Below are 20,351 nucleotides of genomic sequence, written 5' to 3'. Positions count from 1 at the left end.
GCATCCGCTGTGTGACATCTGCAGTGTGACAATAAAGCATCCCTTTTCATATATCCTGCCTGAGCTCTCAGTCTATTGGGCAGGGTATGAAAGAAATCTGCCCTACTGGGGGACTGACTCTGGAAATCCTGGAGGCCACTGGAACTGTAGGCGCTGATACCCCGGATTGAACATCAAGGTCATCAAAAGCCTGCTCTGTACCCCACACCATCACGGACCACTCAGCTCTCCTAGACCCTCACAGGTATGGACGCACCACAATAGCAGTAACCAGCAGTGACATCTTCCAGAGAGGTGGGGAAACTGTGTTACAATTGTCTTTTTCTTCATTATCTGATTACTTCTTTTGTCTACCACACACTTCATATTACACAATGTACATATTTTTCACAGACGGCATACAATAGACAATGCCCTGCTCATGCTGACACAGTAACTATATCATCATGCTAACACGTGAGATCCCCACAGAGAGTTTATCCTCTATCTCTGGATTCACACAGCGCTTGAACATTGTGTGGACCATATACTGTAGTACAACTGTTAATGTAAATTTGAGCATCCATTTTGTGTTGCTGTAATTTCCAATTTCAACCTAGCATTTTTAGAAGACTGAACTTTGTACCTGTTTTGTACTCGGCAAGAAACCTTATCTTTTCTTGCAAGATGTTTGTTAAGTAAACAAGCCACAGGTAAAGGCCTCAGCTAGGTAAACATAGACAGGGTCTTCTTTTACAGATGGTAAACTAGAAGTGACACGTAACCCTTAATCATGTTTTTACCAGAAATAATGCTGACGATGTACTTTGTACTGAACCAGAAACACCTTTTGTGACAAGCCTATAAAAACTGCTTGGAACCTATAATAAACAGTCAAGTGATTTGAGAAAGAGCTGCATGTGCCTAATTCATCTCGCTAATGTTCTCTGTCCAGCACATTGAATGGTGTCTCTCGAGAGAGCTTCTGAGTCCAGGAGAGGAGAGCTTGCTGCGGGGCAGACAGGCATACAGAATTAAAAATTAACAACACACATTGTTTTCTTTATTCATTCGGACAATTACCGGTGTATATACTATTCTGTATTTCTTAGCAAGAATCTATGACTTCATTTAATTAATTAGAGGGGTATCTAGAACATTTTGTGTGCTTCTTTGATTCTGTATGTAAAACCCCTCCCAAAGGGTTACTAGCAGGTTAGCATAGGCCAGGCCCCACCCTGTATTGCCATGAGAATTCTGACATCATGGAAGAGTATTCAAGTGAGTGAGAAGTTTCAAAAAGGTTAGGTTCCAGGAGGACAAGAGGAGCGGCACCTCGGGAAGAGTAGCTAAGAATGTTTATAAAGTAATAGCACTGACTATAATAGCCCCCTGTTTATTATGTTGTACATAGGGACAGTACCCTTTATGTTAGGATCCCAAAAGAAGGAATGGAGTCCTGAATATCTAAAGGAAAGAAATATGGCACACTACAGTGGGCTTTCTGGAAGAGGGCTCCTGGGTGTCGGTGGATCAGCTCTAATATTCCTTATCAGTTTGTATGGAAGTTGCAGTTCCCAAACAGGCCAAAAGTATTAGGTCACATAAGAAAAATCAGCCAGGACTCCTGCAGGGGCCAAGTGAAATCGGATTAATACAGATGATGATCCTGAAGCAACAAAGGGGGCTGGGTCCCTTACCTACTTAGAGCACCTAAGTCAATGTAACCCCCTTTGAGTGTTAAGAGTGGGCACTGATGGAAGAACCATATTCATGTATGTCTTCTATAAAATACAGTACAACTTTGTCAATCTATGTATGAGCGTTCCCTGTAATTGGGGACACGAATAAAAGGCAGTTGTACTGGCGCCCATTTTTTATACATCCTTGCTACGTCATCGTCCACCCGCCAGAATCCAGCACCCCAAGTCCAGATAATCCATGCCGAGTGGCCAACCTTTTGCTCAGCTATGTAGACTACCTAGGAGCTGGGCAGGGAGGGTTATTGCGATTGCAAGACACTCTTCTCCACGTTGCTCCAACACATTTTCCAATTCTATCATCCCCTCTTACTTTTGGTCATTGCCTTGGTCTTTTAATACCCTTCAGGAATTGAGCCGAGTACAATATTTGCCCAATGATTGTCATTTCTTCTTGCAATATGTCCGGCCCACAGCCATTTCCATTTCTTCACCCTTGTGATCGCACAGACGTTGGTTTGGTTTCAAATCCCCTCATTCATTTTCCTGTCTTTTCCGGTTGTACCTGGCAAATATTTTAAGTTATCTGAAGCTTCTGAATAATCTTGGCATTTAGGGTCCAAGTTTTACATCCATAAGTGAACACGGGCAGAACACACGGGTTGAACACTTTCTCCTTGAGACGTCGTGGAAGATTTCCTGGAAAGATACATATTCATTCTCCTATTGATTTCACTTGAAAGTTTCCAATTGATTGACTCTCGCTGGCAAAGGTAGATATCATTTTCAACTTCTTGTAGTTATATTCAATTATAGGCTAAAGCAGTAAAATTCAGGGCATTATTGAAAACCCTGCTCTCTGATTGGTTAAAATTCAGGGCATGATCCAATCAGTAATGCCCGGAATTTAGCAGCTTGCAAAGTGCAGTTTTCAATGGGTTTATTTCCAGCCAATCAGCTTTCAGAACAGCTGAGACAGGGCAGGGGATTGGTTTGCTTGAAGTAAAAGCTCTTAGACAGGGCAGGGGATTGGTCAGGAGATATCAGCCACAGGTTGACTCCTCCCCCTCCCGAGCTGACTGAGATTTTCTGAGCAGATTCAGTTGAAGAAGAGGGTGGGGGTGAGGGTGGGGGTGAGGGTGGAGGTGAGGGTGGGGGTGGGGGGGAGTCTGCAAAGAAGTAAGTGGCTGTCTGCAGTTTCTTTGTGAGTGTGTCAGTAGCAGTGTGTGTGCTGTTGTATATCTGTGTAGAGGTTGTGTGTGTGTCAAGTGTGTCAGCAGCAGTGTTTATGGGTGTAGCGTGAGTGTGTGTATAGAAGTGTGTGTGTGTAGTGGTGCTGTGTTGTGTATAGTATAGAGGTGTTGTGTGTGTGTGGGGTGTGTGTAGAGGTGCTGTGTTGTGTGTAGAGGTGGGGGGGAGTGCAAAGTTTAGTAAGTGGCTGCATTTTTTGTGTGGCTGCAGTGTGTGTGTGTGTGTGTGTGTGTGTGTTGTGCTGTTGTATGTGTAGCAGCAGTTTGTGTGTGTAGAGCTGATGTGTGTGTGTATAGAGCTCCAGTGTGTGTGTGTGTGTGTGTGTGTGTGTGTGTGTGTGTGTGTGTGTGTGTGTGTGTGTGTGTGTGTGTGTGTGTGTGTGTGTGTGTGTGTGTGTGTGTGTGTGTGTGTGTGTGTGTGTGTGTGTCAGTGTCAGCAGCAGTGTTCATGGGTGTAGCATGTGTGTGTAGCAGCAGAGATTGTGTGTGTAGAGCTGCTTTGTTGTTGTTGTTGTGTGTGTGTGTGTGTGTGTGTGTGTGTGTGTGTGTGTAGAGCTGCTGTGTTGTGAGTGTAGAGGAGCTGCTGTGTTGTGTGTCCAGAGCTCGTGTGTGTGTGTGTGTGTGTGTGTGTGTGTGTGTGTGTGTGTGTGTGTGTGTGTGTGTGTGTGTGTGTGTGTGTGTGTGTGTGTGTGTGTGTGTGTGTGTGTGTGTGTGTGTGTAGAGCTACTGTGTGTGTGTAGAGGTGCTGTGTGGTGTGCTGTTGTGTGTGTGTTGCAGCAGTTTGTGTGTTGAGCTGCTGTGTGTGTGTGTGTGTGTGTGTGTGTGTACACAGAGGGGGCGGCAGTGTGTGGATATAGATATCTGCAGTGTAAGAGTATATAGAGGTAGTTTCAATTATTTACCATTTTATTTTAATAACAAAATCTATTTAACTATACAAAAGTGTCTATTATTTATGAAATAAGCCTACATTTAGCCTATAATAGTAATAATCCCTTCAGAACAGGGCATTACTGGCCAATAATGCCCTGGCTGGGTTAAAGTCGCTCGGCTTCGCCTCGGGCCTTCAACTCTTCCAGCCAGAGCATTATTGGCCAGTAATGCCCTGTTCTTCAGGGATTATTACTTAATTATAGGCTAAAGCAGTAAAATTCCGGGCATTACTGAAATCCCTGCTCTCTGATTGGTCAGGATTCCGGGCATTATTCATTCAGTAATGACCGGAATTTATGACAACTTGCCAACTCACCTCAAAGCAGAGATGCAGGGGCTGGCGCTGAGAAAGAAACGGCAAGTTTAAAAATGAACTGCAGCACCTCCGCTCCTCTCCTCACTGAGCACACTGAACATGGCAGCACAGGCAGCCTCTCTCCCCCTCTCTCTCACAGCTGCTGGTGCTGTCAGAAGCTGCCTGTCCCAACTGGTAACTTTGTTGCTTGCAACAAAGTAATGTTTCTCACCACATCTATTGCCTGTGCTACTGTAAGGTAATTTGTATTTCTTTTTATTTAGTTGTAGTTAATATCACAGTCTCCCCACATCTCCCCTCTACCCACCTCTCCCCCTCCATTCCCCCCAATTCTCCCCCTCACCCCTTTTCTCCCCTCACCTCCCCCCCTCACCTCTCTCCCCCTCACCTCTCTGTTCCCCCTCACCTCTTTCTCTCCCCCCCTCACCTCTCTCTCTTACCCCCCCTCACCTCTCTCCACCCCTACCTCCCTCTCCCCCCTCACCTCTCTCCCCCCTCACCTCTCTCTCCCCCCTCACATCCCTCTCCCCCTTCACCTCCCTCTTCCCCCCCTCACCTTCCTCTTCCCCCCCCCCTCACCTCCCACTTTCCCCCCCTCACCTCCCTCTTCCTCCCCCTCACATACCTCTCCCCCCCCTCACCTCCATCTCCCCCCCCTCACCTCCCTCTTCTCCCCCCTCACCTCCCTCTTCCCCTCACCTCTCTCTTCCCCCCCTCACCTCTCTCTCCCCCCACCTCACCTCTCTCTTACCCCTCACCTCCCTCCCCCACCCACCATTTCTCTCTTCCCCCCTCCTTCACCTCTCTCCCCCCCTGCACCTTTCTCCCCCCCCTTAAACCTCTCTCCCGCCCCTCAGCCCTCTCATCTTTTACTTTACTACTTTTTCCTACACAGGTATATACACTGATAAAAATCAATGACTACAAAAATGTATCTTTTTTATGAAAAATGTAAAAAAAAAGCCTACATTTAGCCTATAATAGTAATAATCCCCTCAGAACAGGGCATTACTAGCCAATAATGCCCTGGCTGGGTTAAAGTCCCTCGGCTTCGCCTCGGGCCTTCAACTCTTCCAGTTCTTCGGGGATTATTACTTAATTAATTCCAATCTTTGTAGAGTTGACACTTGTTGAACATCACTTTGGCCTTGCTGAGATTTCTTGTTAACTTTGTTGCGTTCTCTGATTTGTTGCTGGAAATCTGCTGGACTTGTGGTCAAAATAACATGTCCAATATACAAATTCCGGGTTACAGCCAAATGTTCCCACAAACAAATTCACGAAAACTGTCAAGCTTCGCAAACCTTTTTTTTTTTTTTTACCACGCATTAAATGTCAATGTATAAGGTCACATGGCCCTTTATTGATTGCCATTTTTGCTAAATGATGGCAAAAAGATGGCACAATTTAGGTGAAATTGACCAAATTTTATTGAAATTCTGGTGAAATGCTGGCAAAATTGGCAAACTTGACAAAATTAGGAGCACTGTGAATCTTCACAAATTATGCAAAAAAAGACAAAATGTAAGAAAATAAAAGTGAAACCTTGCACAATTTATTTTTTGTGTGAAGATATTCGCATTTCTCTGTTCAGTTTACTACAAACCCAGTATATCTCACATTTTGGTTCACAAACGTACAGTTTAACTTTATAACAAAACAATTAAAAATGCTCTCCCTTTTTTTAGTTTCAATCATACATACTGTTCTGTCCCATGTATGTGTTTTTTCTTTCTCCTATGGCTGCAGTGACCTTTGCCCTAATTTGTGTCACTGTGAAAAGTACCTTGCTGTCATGTCAGCCTGTTTTCTTAGCAGCCCCTACTCCCCCACCCTCAGAGAATGGTATATTCCTGGATCATTTGACCTTGGTGTATACCTGCCCTATTTCCTGTTGGTCAGGCTGTAGCATCTGTCCTTTTCTAGTAAGCAGCCATTCCTTGTGGCGGACCCCAAACAGCTCTCCCTGTGATAGCTGTGTTTTTTCACCTTCCCCTAATTTTATGCATCCCCCAAAGTTCCCTTTTATTTCTGTTTGTACTCATTAATAAAGTTGATCAGAAATCCAAGTAGGACTCTATTTGCACAGAGAAGGAGATACGTTTCACTGCCTGTTTCAACTCACTAACTAAGCCACTGTGAGCCCGGAAGAGAAAAATTACAGCGTAAACCTTTGGAAAATGAAGGCCATCAAGTTTAGCTCCGATGCTTCTTAGATTAAAAATGGCCTCAAATCCCTGAAGAAGTAACCTAGTGTTATGAAACGCGTTGGAAGAGAGAGGTGTCTATGCTCGTTTTCCCCCCTGTACTATGTGGTTTTGAGCACTGTCAGTAAGCTGCCTCCATAGCGCTATACTACTCCCCGCTGCTGGGAACATCCAGAACGACACGCACGCTGTGCGTTCCAGGAGAAGCCTTGCGGAAGTCACGGAGCGACTCGTGACGTCATCGCCAAGCGCCCGACGAGGAGTGGCGGCAAACGGCGTGCTAACCCTATGGACATTGATTCCTGCAGCTTCCTTACCCGCTCGTGAGCCGTGTGCTCTGGGGTTTTTCCACCTGGGACTTATCCACCTACTACCCCAAGACGGAGAGTACTGTGAAGAGCAGACGAGACGACTGCAGATCCATCCCATGCTGAGATTCATCCAAGGGTGTCGCTCCTGGTCATCTCACGGTGTGGTAAACCTATATACCAACTGCTTGTGTAATTTATCTTGATGTACGCAGAACTATTTACTTCTAACCATAAAGTCACTTTTTAATACTTTATTACACTATGTGCGTTGTGCGCCTTGTTTTTCTGTCTTTTACACAATGTTGACGCCACTTTTTTTTTTATGCCACTTTGATAATGAAGTATAATCTGGGATTAAGCCATATTCGTGGCAGACCAAGGAGGTTCCATGGAATCTTAATGTATTAACTTTTTTGGTCATGAAGGAAGGTCTATTTATGCAGGGTAGAAGTGCAGGTAAATAAATGTATTAGCTGGTGAAGACCTTCCAGGTTGTACGATTATAATCTGCTAATGGTCAGCAAGGAGGATAAAATAATGGGGTTTGTGGAATAGGTAGGGCTGCGTGTGGGTGGGTGAAAGGCTTTAAGAGTCAAGAAAATCGATGTTTCAGAAACTGGAACAGTTTTCGGTAGTCTGGATGAGACATACACATCTCGTTTCTTTCTTGGAAGCAATAAATAGAAATCAGAGAAAAGACAAGACAGCGAATAGCAGAAAGCTCATAACGGCGACTCTGGATTCTGGGGTTGGATTAAATCAGAGCAGCATTCGGCTAGCAAGAACGCTCCTGCAGCCAACACAGTCCTCGTTGATTAAGAGAGAGCAGGAAGTGACCTTTCCCAAAGCGTTTCGCATCACACTGCTTTATCAGGGCTGAGCCATAGAAACATACTTAGAGATATATAAACTCCAACTATTCCACATTTATTGGATAAAAGCTAATCACACATATAAATTAATTTAAAGAAAAGATAATAAGCTCATATATATATATATATATATATATATATATATATATAAAACATGTTGTCTGCTGAATATTAATCAATAGTAGTGATACTAATATTCATATTTATTGGGTCAAAATTAAAACTTTAGATAAAAATACATGGATTTATTTAGATACATAATTATGTGAATGGGAAATATAATAATACATAATACATAATTACATATTATATTTCACATTCATATAAGAATGCAAAATAAGCATATAAGAAGGCTTTTTACTGTGCAGGGGGAAGGTTCTCCCCTTTCTCTCTGCTAGCTACAGCCCAGCCATCAAGCTCTAGAGAGAGACAGAGGCAGCAGGAAAGCAGTTTCAGATACCTGCTCCCCAGTGAGCAGGACAGGCGAGAGAAACCTAGAACAGCCAACTCGGCTCTGGACTTCCCATCCACCAGTTTCAGCAGCTGAAGCCGTGGAATCGATCATATTTGCCGTGTCGCTGTACTTTCTGACCTAAATACGATAGAAAGTCCCTAGTATCCCTGGACTCTGTCACAGTATATATATATATATATATATCACTAAGGCGATACTAAAATTGTTCTCTCACGCTAATCCGTGGTGGATTTGAATTTCTGCAAATATGTTGTCCATCTCATCCACACAGAAGCCTACAAGTAAAAAGCCTTCATACTGTATACACAGTATTTATATTGGGATGTGCTGAGATAAAGCTACCAAAGGTTATCTGGGACAGTCCTGGTTTGCACAGGTCTGCACACAATCACAAATAGCTCAGGATTACCTGCAGACAGTATAAGAAGTCTATTATAATATCTCACTTTAAAGCAGCCCCTTCTATATATATATCTTTGTAGCCTAGTGCCCCGTCTACTGTATGTCTTTCTCTGGCCCTATCATTATAAGTCCTGATAGGAACAGGCAGTGATAGGGTTAAACTCCTGCAATGGGGCCTAGCATGTGAGTTGCAGACTGGATGGATACAATGTTATCATATCCAGGTGCAGGCCCAACGGCAAGAGGGAGTGTCATGCCTGTGAGGGTGCTGACTGGGTCACATGCAGATGGTGAGATGTCTGTCAGTACCTGGACCTGCCCAGTTATGGGTCAGGGTTACAAACCACTCCCCAGGTATAAGAGGGGAGTGTTGATTAAATTGGTGGGGTTCTGGCTCTCCCTCCGAGGAGTGGAGGTGATTCTACCTTTCCCCCATCAGGGGGAAAGGTGATAAAGGCTAGCCTAGAGGGTCTCAACCCCTGGGGTGACTGGCCAAGGACTGATGAAGGGAATGCTGGTTCTGAAGAAACACCCAGTTGTACCGTCACTGTCTGGAACTACGTTATTCAGAGAGAGGCGTGCCTGTGGGGAGAACTCCTCTCTTTTGCAGGAGCCCTACAGGATGCAGGAGCTGCACCAAGAGATCTGTGAGCATGAAGGCCTGTCCTGTTGTCTGACTCCCACTACCATCTGCAGAGACTCAAACCTCCTGAGAGCCAGCAGGTATGCACCACCGCACACTAACACTCTATTTACCATCATAACTCCCTTAGGGAGGGGGGGGGGGGGTAGGGAGAGGGGATAGAGGGGTTACATCTAAAATATTGTTTGTTGTCCCAGATAAACCTGTCCCAGAGAAGCTTTCCAGGAATGCAGTTGCTTAATTCTGGTTTAAAGTACAAGTGTAAAAGTGTGACCGGGAAAAATGTGAGTATGTTAGCCAGATAGTTACTCCAGGAAACTTTAATAACAAATCAAAGTTTCAGCGCGTGCGGGGACCTTTATCAGGACAGGAGATTGTACGAAATAGCTATATTTAATACTAAATCATTGATTTATTACTAAACACATTTTTTGGTTAAGTCTCCTGCATCATGGGGTGCCACACTCCAGTCCTCATGTCCTTTCCCACCCCCCCCCCAAAAGGGCAGGTTTTTAGGATATACCTGCTTCAGTACAGGTGGCTCAATCAGTCCCTGGTTCAGCATAGGTGGCTCAATCAGAGGCTCAGTCATCGACTGAGCCTCTGATTTAGCCACCTGTGCTGAAGCAGGGATATCCTGAAAACCTGACCTGTTGGGGGAGGGCGTGAGGGCTGCAGTTGAGCACCCCTGTCCTGGAGTACCTGATTGGATTACATTATGCTATCAGCACCACTGCACCGAGCCCCGGTGGTTATAGGCTCTAACAGTTAAACTGATTGCCGCGGGAGAGCGCGGAGACCTCTGTAAGTGCCCATTACCGTCTCTCCGGAGCGGGCATCTCCTCCTGCAAACATCTGATGACAGCGCGACGTAGCAGGAGGAGGTGCCGCCCTGGAGAAGGTAAGAGGCACCCTGCCAAAACCCCACTGCACCCTGCCAAAACCCCACTGCACCCTGCCAAAACCCCACTGCACTCTGCCAAAACCCCACTGCACTCTGCCAAAACCCCACTGCACTCTGCCAAAACCCCACTGCACCCTGCCAAAACCCCACTGCACCCTGCCAAAACCTCACTGCACCCTGCCAAAACCCCACTGCACCCTGCCAAAACCCCACTGCACCCTGCCAAAACCCCACTGCACCCTGCCAAAACCCCACTGCACCCTGCCAAAACCTCACTGCACCCTGCCAAAACCCCACTGCACCCTGCCAAAACCCCACTGCACCCTGCCAAAACCCCACTGCACCCTGCCAAAACCCCAGAGCACCCTGCCAAAACCTCACTGCACCCTGCCAAAACCCCACTGCACCCTGCCAAAACCTCACTGCACCCTGCCAAAACCTCACTGCACCCTGCCAAAACCCCACTGCACCCTGCCAAAACCCCACTGCACCCTGCCAAAACCCCACTGCACCCTGCCAAAACCCCACTGCACCCTGCCAAAACCCCACTACTACCCTGCCAAAACCCCACTGCACCCTGCCAAAACCCCACTGCACCCTGCCAAAACCCCACTGCACCCTGCCAAAACCCCACTGTACCCTGCCAAAACCCCACTGTACCCTGCCAAAACCCCACTGTACCCTGCCAAAACCCCACTGTACCCTGCCAAAACCCCACTGTACCCTGCCAAAACCCCACTGTACCCTGCCAAAACCCCACTACTACCCTGCCAAAACCCCACTGTTCCCTGCCAAAACCCCACTGGTCCCTGCCAAAACCCCACTGTTCCCTGCCAAAACCCCACTGCTCCCTGCCAAAACCCCACTGTTCCCTGCCAAAACCCCACTGCTCCCTGCCAAAACCCCACTGTTCCCTGCCAAAACCCCACCGCACCCAGCACCGTAAACTTAAATAGTCACATTTTCACTGATATCATAATGTTTGTGCTTTACGGAGCACCCAAGGCACTTGCGTTTGGCGCAGGAGTGCACTCTAAATGCAGTGGAGCAGCAAGGCATGCGCGGGCCCCAGGAAAAGTTTTGCGCGTGCACAGTAGGAATAAACCCGATCGCACATGCGCAGTAGGAAAAAGCTGTGTGTGCTGTGCACGTGCATAGTAAGTGAGACTTGTGTGTGTGTGTGTGTGTGTGTGTGTGCACGCGCATAGTAAGTGAGACTTCTTTGTGGGTTGTCAGCAACATATAAAGTAACAATAATATTATTACTGCTTAGAGCATGAGTAAATTTGATTGGCGGGGTCATGTTTATTGGCAGCAGTACCGGCATCATGGATGTTGAGCGGGTTTGGGAGCTCACGGGGGGTGGGGGGGAATAGGCATATCATTCAGGGGCGGTGTTCGGTGCATCACTGGGGTGTATGTGTGTCAGTCAGTGTGTGTGTGTGTGTGTGTGTGTGTGTGTCAGTCAGTGTGTGTCAGTGTGTGTGTGTGTGTGTGTGTCAGTGTGTGTGTGTGTGTGTGTGTCAGTCAGTGTGTGTGTGTCAGTCAGTGTGTGTGTGTCAGTCAGTGTGTGTGTGTCAGTCAGTGTGTGTGTGTGTGTGTGTGTATGTCAGTCAGTGTGTGTGTGTCAGTCAGTGTGTGTGTGTCAGTCAGTGTGTGTGTGTCAGTCAGTGTGTGTGTGTCTGTCAGTGTGTATGTGTCTGTCAGTGTGTGTGTGTCTGTCAGTGTGTGATGTGTATGTCTCTCTGTCTGTGTCCTGCCCCCTCTCTCCTGACTCCCCCCAGCACCCTTGTCCTGCCCCCAGCACACATGTCCTGCCCCCAGCACCCATGTCCTGCCCCCAGCACCCATGTCCTGCCCTCAGCACCCTTGTCTTCCCCCCAGCCCCTTTCAGCAGCCCCGCCCTCCCCCCCATTCCCACCAGATCGCGGTACAGAGGCGATGGAGGCAGTGGTGGTGGGGAGAGGGAGGGTGGGGGAGGGAGGGGGAAGCGCAGCAGCTTCAGCTGGAGCCGGCTCGGAGGGGAGCGCTGCAGCGCGCCAACTTCTGAAGCCGGCTCGGAGGGGAGGGAGCGCACGCATTTGGAGCCTTGGAGCGGGGGCGCGCGTCATGTGCTGGAGCGGCCGGGGGTGAGGGAGGGGAGCGTGCGGGCGTGTGGGGGGAACGGCGGCCGTTAGGAGCGGCGCCGGCGGTGCATGTGACAGCGGGGCGGTGACGTCACTTCCATTTCACATTTCGTCTCCATCTCTCCAGTTTTGTCCCATCATGACTAGGTGCCACTAAAGAAGTTTCACTTCAAAAAACCCGATCGCACATGCGCATGCGCAAAAACAAAAAGATAGAGGGACCCCCTAAAAGCGCGGGGGGCCCTGGGGCTTTGCCCGGGCTATAGCTACGCCGCTATCTATATGCACCCCTATAAAGTGTGACTGTGTAAGTACTGTAACAGGTATACATATAGGGTGGCCAGGCGGCTTCTCCAAAAATACTGTACACAACGGTGAAAGGTGCGACGCGCTCGAGATACACACACACACACACACACACACACATACACACACACACACACACACACACACCCCTCTCTCCGCTCCATGTCGCCCTCATTGGCTGAACCGCTCACATGACCTGGCCAAAATAAAAAAAATTTTGTCTGTCTGAGAATCGTGCGCACATTCGCGCTTCCTGACGCACGCGGTCGCGCGCTCTATGGCCTACCTCGTAGAGGTACGGCCTTTTGTTTGCATTGCGCGGGGAGTATGGACGCGGCCTGAGCCTATAACTGTGGGTGCGGCTGTAGGCCCCTCTGACTTACTTTAAATACCATCCTGCCTCTATACTCTAGTGCAGGGGTGGCCAACGCCAGTCCGCTAAGGCCACCAGCAGGTCATGTTTCAAGGATATTCCCTGCTTCAGCACAGGTGGTTCAGTCACTGAGCCACTGATGTAGGGATATCCCTACGACCTCACCAGTTGGGGGCGCTTGGGGACTGGAGTTGGGTGCTAGGTTGCACAAAACAAATGTCTCTCTTTGCATCCAGTCTGCACCAAAACGGCCTCGCTACTTCTGCCCTCGTGTGCTGCTGCAAACACAAGTAATATCAAAGCCAAGCCCGGTGCCACAGAAGCTGGCATTGGTACAGGACGGGCCACTAAATGAGTCTGAGACTCGTTAATTCTAAAAATAAAAGCACTTTGGAGAAAGGGTGTATCTGACCAGGCTGGGGGGGTGTAATATCCACACAGCCTGGGAACACATCAGTACTACAAATACTGGCCTTAAATGCAGAGCAGCTAATTATTATGTAAAAAAAAAAAATCCCTTTATTTATGGTTTAACAATATTACAGTATATAGGGGGGGCGGGGAGTTGGCAACATATGTTGTACATTTCCATGACTTGTTACCTATACAATCTTACTGCCCAGAATTCGTAGGGGCACAAACCCACACTTTTAGAAAGCTAATTACTTGAAACAAAAAAAAACGACATATGAATGCCGTTGGAAGAGAGATATTTGATATCTATAATTTTAAGAAAGCATGGTGGCGAAGGGAAGAAGGAAAGGAAACAGCATGGAAGGAATACACAAAGCAAAGTCGTGTTTTAACATATGCAAATGAACAATATCATTAAAAAATACTTATCACAGATTATCCCCGCTACTGCATTCCTGAAACTAGTAATGTTGTATTCTTATACCCCTCTGTGGGAATAATCATATACTATATGCAGCTCATCGGTACTACACAGCATGGTGTACATGCTTGCCATGGATAGCTTACAATCGACTTTTTAGTACTGAAAGCGCCAAGATCAGCGCTTTAACAACTCAATCCCAACACTTCTCTATCGCCGGAATTCACCGGGCGCCGATGCAGGATATCGCACCCCCATACAACATTGAACTGCCATTGAACACCCCTACAACACCGCACCCCGATCACAGACTCTCGTAGTTGATGTTTTAGTAGTAAGACACATGCTTTGTACCTCTGCCTCGGATCCAGAGACGGCTGGTTGGGTTTGCTCGGCACCTTTAGTCCGTTGCAATGGATGACGCCCTCTTTACCGCCGTTTCCTTCATTGTTTGGTTGCATTGTTCCATTCGTACCGACCGGTGTTGATCCGCCTGTCACCCTTGCCTGTGGATTGCTCGCCTTACCCTAAGGATTAATAGACAAAGCAACGTACAAAGCTGTCTGGACTCCAGTAAAGAGAGAGTGAAGCTCCTTGGACATCCTCTGCAAGAAGCTGGCAGTCAGGGTAGCGGTGACATTCTCGCATGTCTACACATTGAAGTGAGAAATGAACACTCGGCGCCATCAATGGCCCGAATTCCATCTGAAAAAAAGCTCACTTTCTGTCCACCACCAATAATGAGTTATGGAAAGTCGGGGGCGACACTGCCGCCCTCCTGAAGGCAACAGCTTCCTTTAAGCTACTGGAAGTCCTGACACTCAGGCAGCTTAGCAGCTTTTCCACGAGTCAACAGACAAGTAAATCTCTGTGGTGTGATGAGGGCTCTGTCCCCAGGACTGGGAGCCTCCGGAGCTTGGTGCCAGCAGTTAACAGGGAAGGCGTGTCTTACAGGCAGAGCCTGCCGCCTGTCACTGCTGCTTCCCAAACTTTATCTGGAGACGGGAAGGGAAAACAGCTTGCAGCGCAGAACAGGTGAGCAATCCCATCGAAATCCCCCGATGGTTGTGTAGATTTTAAGAGTTGGAACCAGTGATGTATAAAACACTGGTTAATAACTATACACTTTATAATAATAATATAATAATTGCAATTGTTTGTTCTTGTATAGTGATGCTAATTATTTACATAGCACTTTACAGAGACATTTTGCAGACACAGTCCCTGCCCCGCAGAGCTTACAACCTATGTTTTTGGTGCCTGAGGCACAGGGAGATAAAGTGACTTGCCCAAGGTCACAAGGAGCCGACACCGGGAATTGAACCAGGTTCCCCTGCTTCACACTCAGTGCCAGTCAGTGTCTTTACTCACTGAGCCGCTCCTTCTGTGGAGGCGCTGCGCTATAAGTGTTACCCCAGGCTCCCATCTAGCGGAGGCTCATATCTCCTGGAGCCGCAGGTGCGTGCAGTTACCCGTAGTCGCTTTAGCGTGTCAGAAAAAGGGCTACATACTATTATCGAGTCTGCGATAAGAACTGGAGGAGGGACAGCTGGAGACACATCATTCAGCTCCACGGGAGGAATGGAGGATGGAGCTTGCTGTGCTCCGGTCCTTGGTGTGGAGGGGTTGGTGGACACAGGAGAGCTGGCAGAGGAGGAAACTGGTCATTATATGTAATAACATAAGTGTCAACTACTGATCACCTTATCAATGTAATGTGCCCCGTTATCTATGCAATGTGTCCTGTTATCTATGTAATGTGTCCCGCTATCTATGCAATGTGTCCCGCTATCTATGCAATGTGTCCCGCTATCTATGCAATGTGTCCCGCTATCTATGCAATGTGTCCCGTAATCTATGCAATGTGTCCCGCTATCTATGCAATGTGTCCCGCTATCTATGCAATGTGTCCCGCTATCTATGCAATGTGTCCCGCTATCTATGCAATGTGTCCCGCTATCTATGCAATGTGTCCCGCTATCTATGTAATGTGTCCCGCTATCTATGCAATGTGTCCCGCTATCTATGCAATGTGTCCCGCTATCTATGCAATGTGTCCCGCTATCTATGCAATGTGTCCCGCTATCTATGCAATGTGTCCCGCTTTCTATGTAATGTGTCCCGCTATCTATGCAATGTGTCCCGCTATCTATGCAATGTGTCCCGCTATCTATGCAATGTGTCCCGCTATCTATGCAATGTGTCCCGCTATCTATGCAATGTGTCCCGCTATCTATATAATGTGTCCCGCTATCTATGCAATGTGTCCCGCTATCTATGCAATGTGTCCCGCTATCTATGCAATGTGTCCCGCTATCTATGCAATGTGTCCCGCTATCTATGCAATGTGTCCCGCTATCTATGCAATGTGTCCCGCTATCTATGCAATGTGTCCCGCTATCTATGCAATGTGTCCCGCTATCTATGCAATGTGTCCCGCTATCTATGCAATGTGTCCCGCTATCTATGCAATGTGTACCCCTATCTATGCAATGTGTCCCGCTATCTATGCAATGTGTCCCGTTATCTATGCAATGTGTCCCGCTATCTATGTAATGTGTCCCGCTATCTATGCAATGTGTCCCGCTATCTATGCAATGTGTCCCGCTATCTGTGCAATGTGTCCCGCTATCTATGCAATGTGTCCCGCTATCTATGCAATGTGTCCCGCTATCTATGCAATGTGCCCCGTTATCTATGCAATGTGTCCCGCTATCTATGCAATGTGTCCCGCTATCTGTGCAATGTGTCCCGCTATCTATGTAATGTGTCCCGCTATCTATGCAATGTGTCCCGCTATCTATGCAATGTGTCCCGCTATCTATGCAATGTGTCCCGCTATCTATGCAATGTGTCCCGCTATCTATGCAATGTGTCCCGCTATCTATGCAATGTGTCCCGCTATCTATGCAATGTGTCCCGCTATCTGTACAATGTGTCCCGCTATCTATGTAATGTGTCCCGCTATCTATGTAATGTGTCCCGCTATCTATGCAATGTGTCCCGCTATCTATGCAATGTGTCCCGCTATCTATGCAATGTGTCCCGCTATCTATGCAATGTGTCCCGCTATCTATGCAATGTGTCCCGTTATCTGTGCAATGTGTCCCGTTATCTATGCAATGTGTCCCGCTATCTATGCAATGTGTCCCGCTATCTATGCAATGTGTCCCGCTATCTATGCAATGTGTCCCGCTATCTGTGCAATGTGTCCCGTTATCTATGCAATGTGTCCCGCTATCTATGCAATGTGTCCCGCTATCTGTGCAATGTGTCCCGCTATCTATGCAATGTGTCCCGCTATCTGTGCAATGTGTCCCGCTATCTATGCAATGTGTCCCGCTATCTATGCAATGTGTCCCGCTATCTGTGCAATGTGTCCCGCTATCTATGCAATGTGTCCCGCTATCTATGCAATGTGTCCCGCTATCTATGCAATGTGTCCCGCTATCTATGCAATGTGTCCCCCTATCTATGCAATGTGTCCTGCTATCTATGCAATGTGTCCCGTTATCTATGTAATGTGTCCCGCTATCTATGCAATGTGTCCCGCTATCTATGCAATGTGTCCCGCTATCTGTGCAATGTGTCCCGCTATCTATGCAATGTGTCCCGCTATCTATGCAATGTGTCCCGCTATCTATGCAATGTGCCCCGTTATCTATGCAATGTGTCCCGCTATCTATGTAATGTGTCCCGCTATCTATGCAATGTGTCCCGCTATCTATGCAATGTGTCCCGCTATCTATGTAATGTGTCCCGTTATCTATGCAATGTGTCCCGCTATCTATGCAATGTGTCCCCCTATCTATGCAATGTGTCCCGCTATCTATGCAATGTGTCCCGCTATCTATGCAATGTGTCCCGCTATCTATGCAATGTGTCCCGCTATCTATGCAATGTTTCCCGCTATCTATGCAATGTGTCCCGCTATCTATGCAATGTGTCCCGTTATCTATGTAATGTGTCCCGCTATCTATGCAATGTGTCCCGCTATCTGTGCAATGTGTCCCGCTATCTGTGCAATGTGTCCCGCTATCTATGCAATGTGTCCCGCTATCTATGCAATGTGTCCCGCTATCTATGCAATGTGTCCCGCTATCTATGCAATGTGTCCCGCTATCTGTGCAATGTGTCCCGCTATCTATGCAATGTGTCCCGCTATCTATGCAATGTGTCCCGCTATCTATGCAATGTGTCCCGTTATCTATGCAATGTGTCCCGTTATCTATGCAATGTGTCCCGCTATCTATGTAATGTGTCCCGCTATCTATGTAATGTGTCCCGCTATCTATGCAATGTGTCCCGCTATCTATGCAATGTGTCCCGTTATCTATGCAATGTGTCCCGCTATCTGTGCAATGTGTCCCGCTATCTATGCAATGTGTCCCGCTATCTATGCAATGTGTCCCGCTATCTATGTAATGTGTCCCGTTATCTATGCAATGTGTCCCGCTATCTATGTAATGTGTCCCGCTATCTATGCAATGTGTCCCGCTATCTATGCAATGTGTCCCGCTATCTATGCAATGTGTCCCGCTATCTATGCAATGTGTCCCGCTATCTATGCAATGTGTCCCGCTATCTATGCAATGTGTCCCGTTATCTATGCAATGTGTCCCGCTATCTATGCAATGTGTCCCGCTATCTATGCAATGTGTCCCGCTATCTATGCAATGTGTCCCCCTATCTATGCAATGTGTCCTGCTATCTATGCAATGTGTCCCGTTATCTATGTAATGTGTCCCGCTATCTATGCAATGTGTCCCGCTATCTATGCAATGTGTCCCGCTATCTGTGCAATGTGTCCCGCTATCTATGCAATGTGTCCCGCTATCTATGCAATGTGTCCCGCTATCTATGCAATGTGCCCCGTTATCTATGCAATGTGTCCCGCTATCTATGTAATGTGTCCCGCTATCTATGCAATGTGTCCCGCTATCTATGCAATGTGTCCCGCTATCTATGTAATGTGTCCCGTTATCTATGCAATGTGTCCCGCTATCTATGCAATGTGTCCCCCTATCTATGCAATGTGTCCCGCTATCTATGCAATGTGTCCCGCTATCTATGCAATGTGTCCCGCTATCTATGCAATGTGTCCCGCTATCTATGCAATGTGTCCCGCTATCTATGCAATGTGTCCCGCTATCTATGCAATGTGTCCCGCTATCTATGCAATGTGTCCCGTTATCTATGTAATGTGTCCCGCTATCTATGCAATGTGTCCCGCTATCTGTGCAATGTGTCCCGCTATCTGTGCAATGTGTCCCGCTATCTATGCAATGTGTCCCGCTATCTATGCAATGTGTCCCGCTATCTATGCAATGTGTCCCGCTATCTATGCAATGTGTCCCGCTATCTGTGCAATGTGTCCCGCTATCTATGCAATGTGTCCCGCTATCTATGCAATGTGTCCCGCTATCTATGCAATGTGTCCCGCTATCTGTGCAATGTGTCCCGCTATCTATGCAATGTGTCCCGTTATCTATGCAATGTGTCCCGCTATCTATGCAATGTGTCCCGCTATCTATGCAATGTGTCCCGTTATCTATGCAATGTGTCCCGCTATCTATGCAATGTGTCCCGTTATCTATGCAATGTGTCCCGCTATCTATGCAATGTGTCCCGCTATCTATGCAATGTGTCCCGCTATCTATGCAATGTGTCCCGCTATCTATGCAATGTGTCCCGCTATCTATGCAATGTGTCCCGCTATCTATGCAATGTGTCCCGCTATCTATGCAATGTGTCCCGCTATCTATGCAATGTGTCCCGCTATCTGTGCAATGTGTCCCGCTATCTATGCAATGTGTCCCGCTATCTATGCAATGTGTCCCGCTATCTATGCAATGTGTCCCGCTATCTATGCAATGTGTCCCGCTATCTATGCAATGTGTCCCGCTATCTATGCAATGTGTCCCGCTATCTATGCAATGTGTCCCGCTATCTATGCAATGTGTCCCGCTATCTATGCAATGTGTCCCGCTATCTATGCAATGTGTCCCGCTATCTATGCAATGTGTCCCGTTATCTATGCAATGTGTCCCGCTATCTATGCAATGTGTCCCGCTATCTATGCAATGTGTCCCGCTATCTATGCAATGTGTCCCGCTATCTATGCAATGTGTCCCGCTATCTATGCAATGTGTCCCGCTATCTATGCAATGTGTCCCGCTATCTATGCAATGTGTCCCGCTATCTATGCAATGTGTCCCGCTATCTATGCAATGTGTCCCGCTATCTATGCAATGTGTCCCGCTATCTATGCAATGTGTCCCGCTATCTATGCAATGTGTCCCGCTATCTATGCAATGTGTCCCGCTATCTATGCAATGTGTCCCGCTATCTATGCAATGTGTCCCGCTATCTATGCAATGTGTCCCGCTATCTATGCAATGTGTCCCGCTATCTGTGCAATGTGTCCCGCTATCTATGCAATGTGCCCCGCTATCTATGCAATGTGTCCCGCTATCTGTGCAATGTGTCCCGCTATCTATGTAATGTGTCCCGCTATCTATGCAATGTGTCCCGCTATCTATGCAATGTGTCCCGCTATCTATGTAATGTGTCCCGCTATCTATGCAATGTGTCCCGCTATCTATGCAATGTGTCCCGCTATCTATGCAATGTGTCCCGCTATGTATGCAATGTGTCCCGCTATCTGTGCAATGTGTCCCGCTATCTATGCAATGTGTCCCGCTATCTATGCAATGTGT

General features: G+C 47.4%; 1 protein-coding gene across 1 annotated transcript in view; it reads right to left on the bottom strand.

Annotated features, from left to right (window-relative positions):
• The window catches only part of ZNF638 (zinc finger protein 638), a 191,674-nt gene extending 177,566 nt beyond the window's left edge, over positions 1-14,108 (bottom strand). The window contains exon 1 of the mRNA XM_075573071.1: positions 13,987-14,108. Within this exon, the coding sequence (XP_075429186.1) occupies positions 13,987-14,093 (107 nt within the window). The 5' untranslated portion in view covers positions 14,094-14,108. The remainder of the gene's footprint in view (positions 1-13,986) is intronic.
• Between the last annotated feature and the right edge of the window lie 6,243 nt (positions 14,109-20,351).

Source organism: Ascaphus truei, chromosome 1 (genome assembly GCF_040206685.1).
Source record: "Ascaphus truei isolate aAscTru1 chromosome 1, aAscTru1.hap1, whole genome shotgun sequence".
In the NCBI taxonomy this organism is placed as follows: Eukaryota; Metazoa; Chordata; class Amphibia; order Anura; family Ascaphidae; genus Ascaphus; species Ascaphus truei.
The sequence above is the reverse complement of the archived record's forward strand: the minus strand, read 5'-3'. Positions and strand labels throughout refer to the sequence as shown.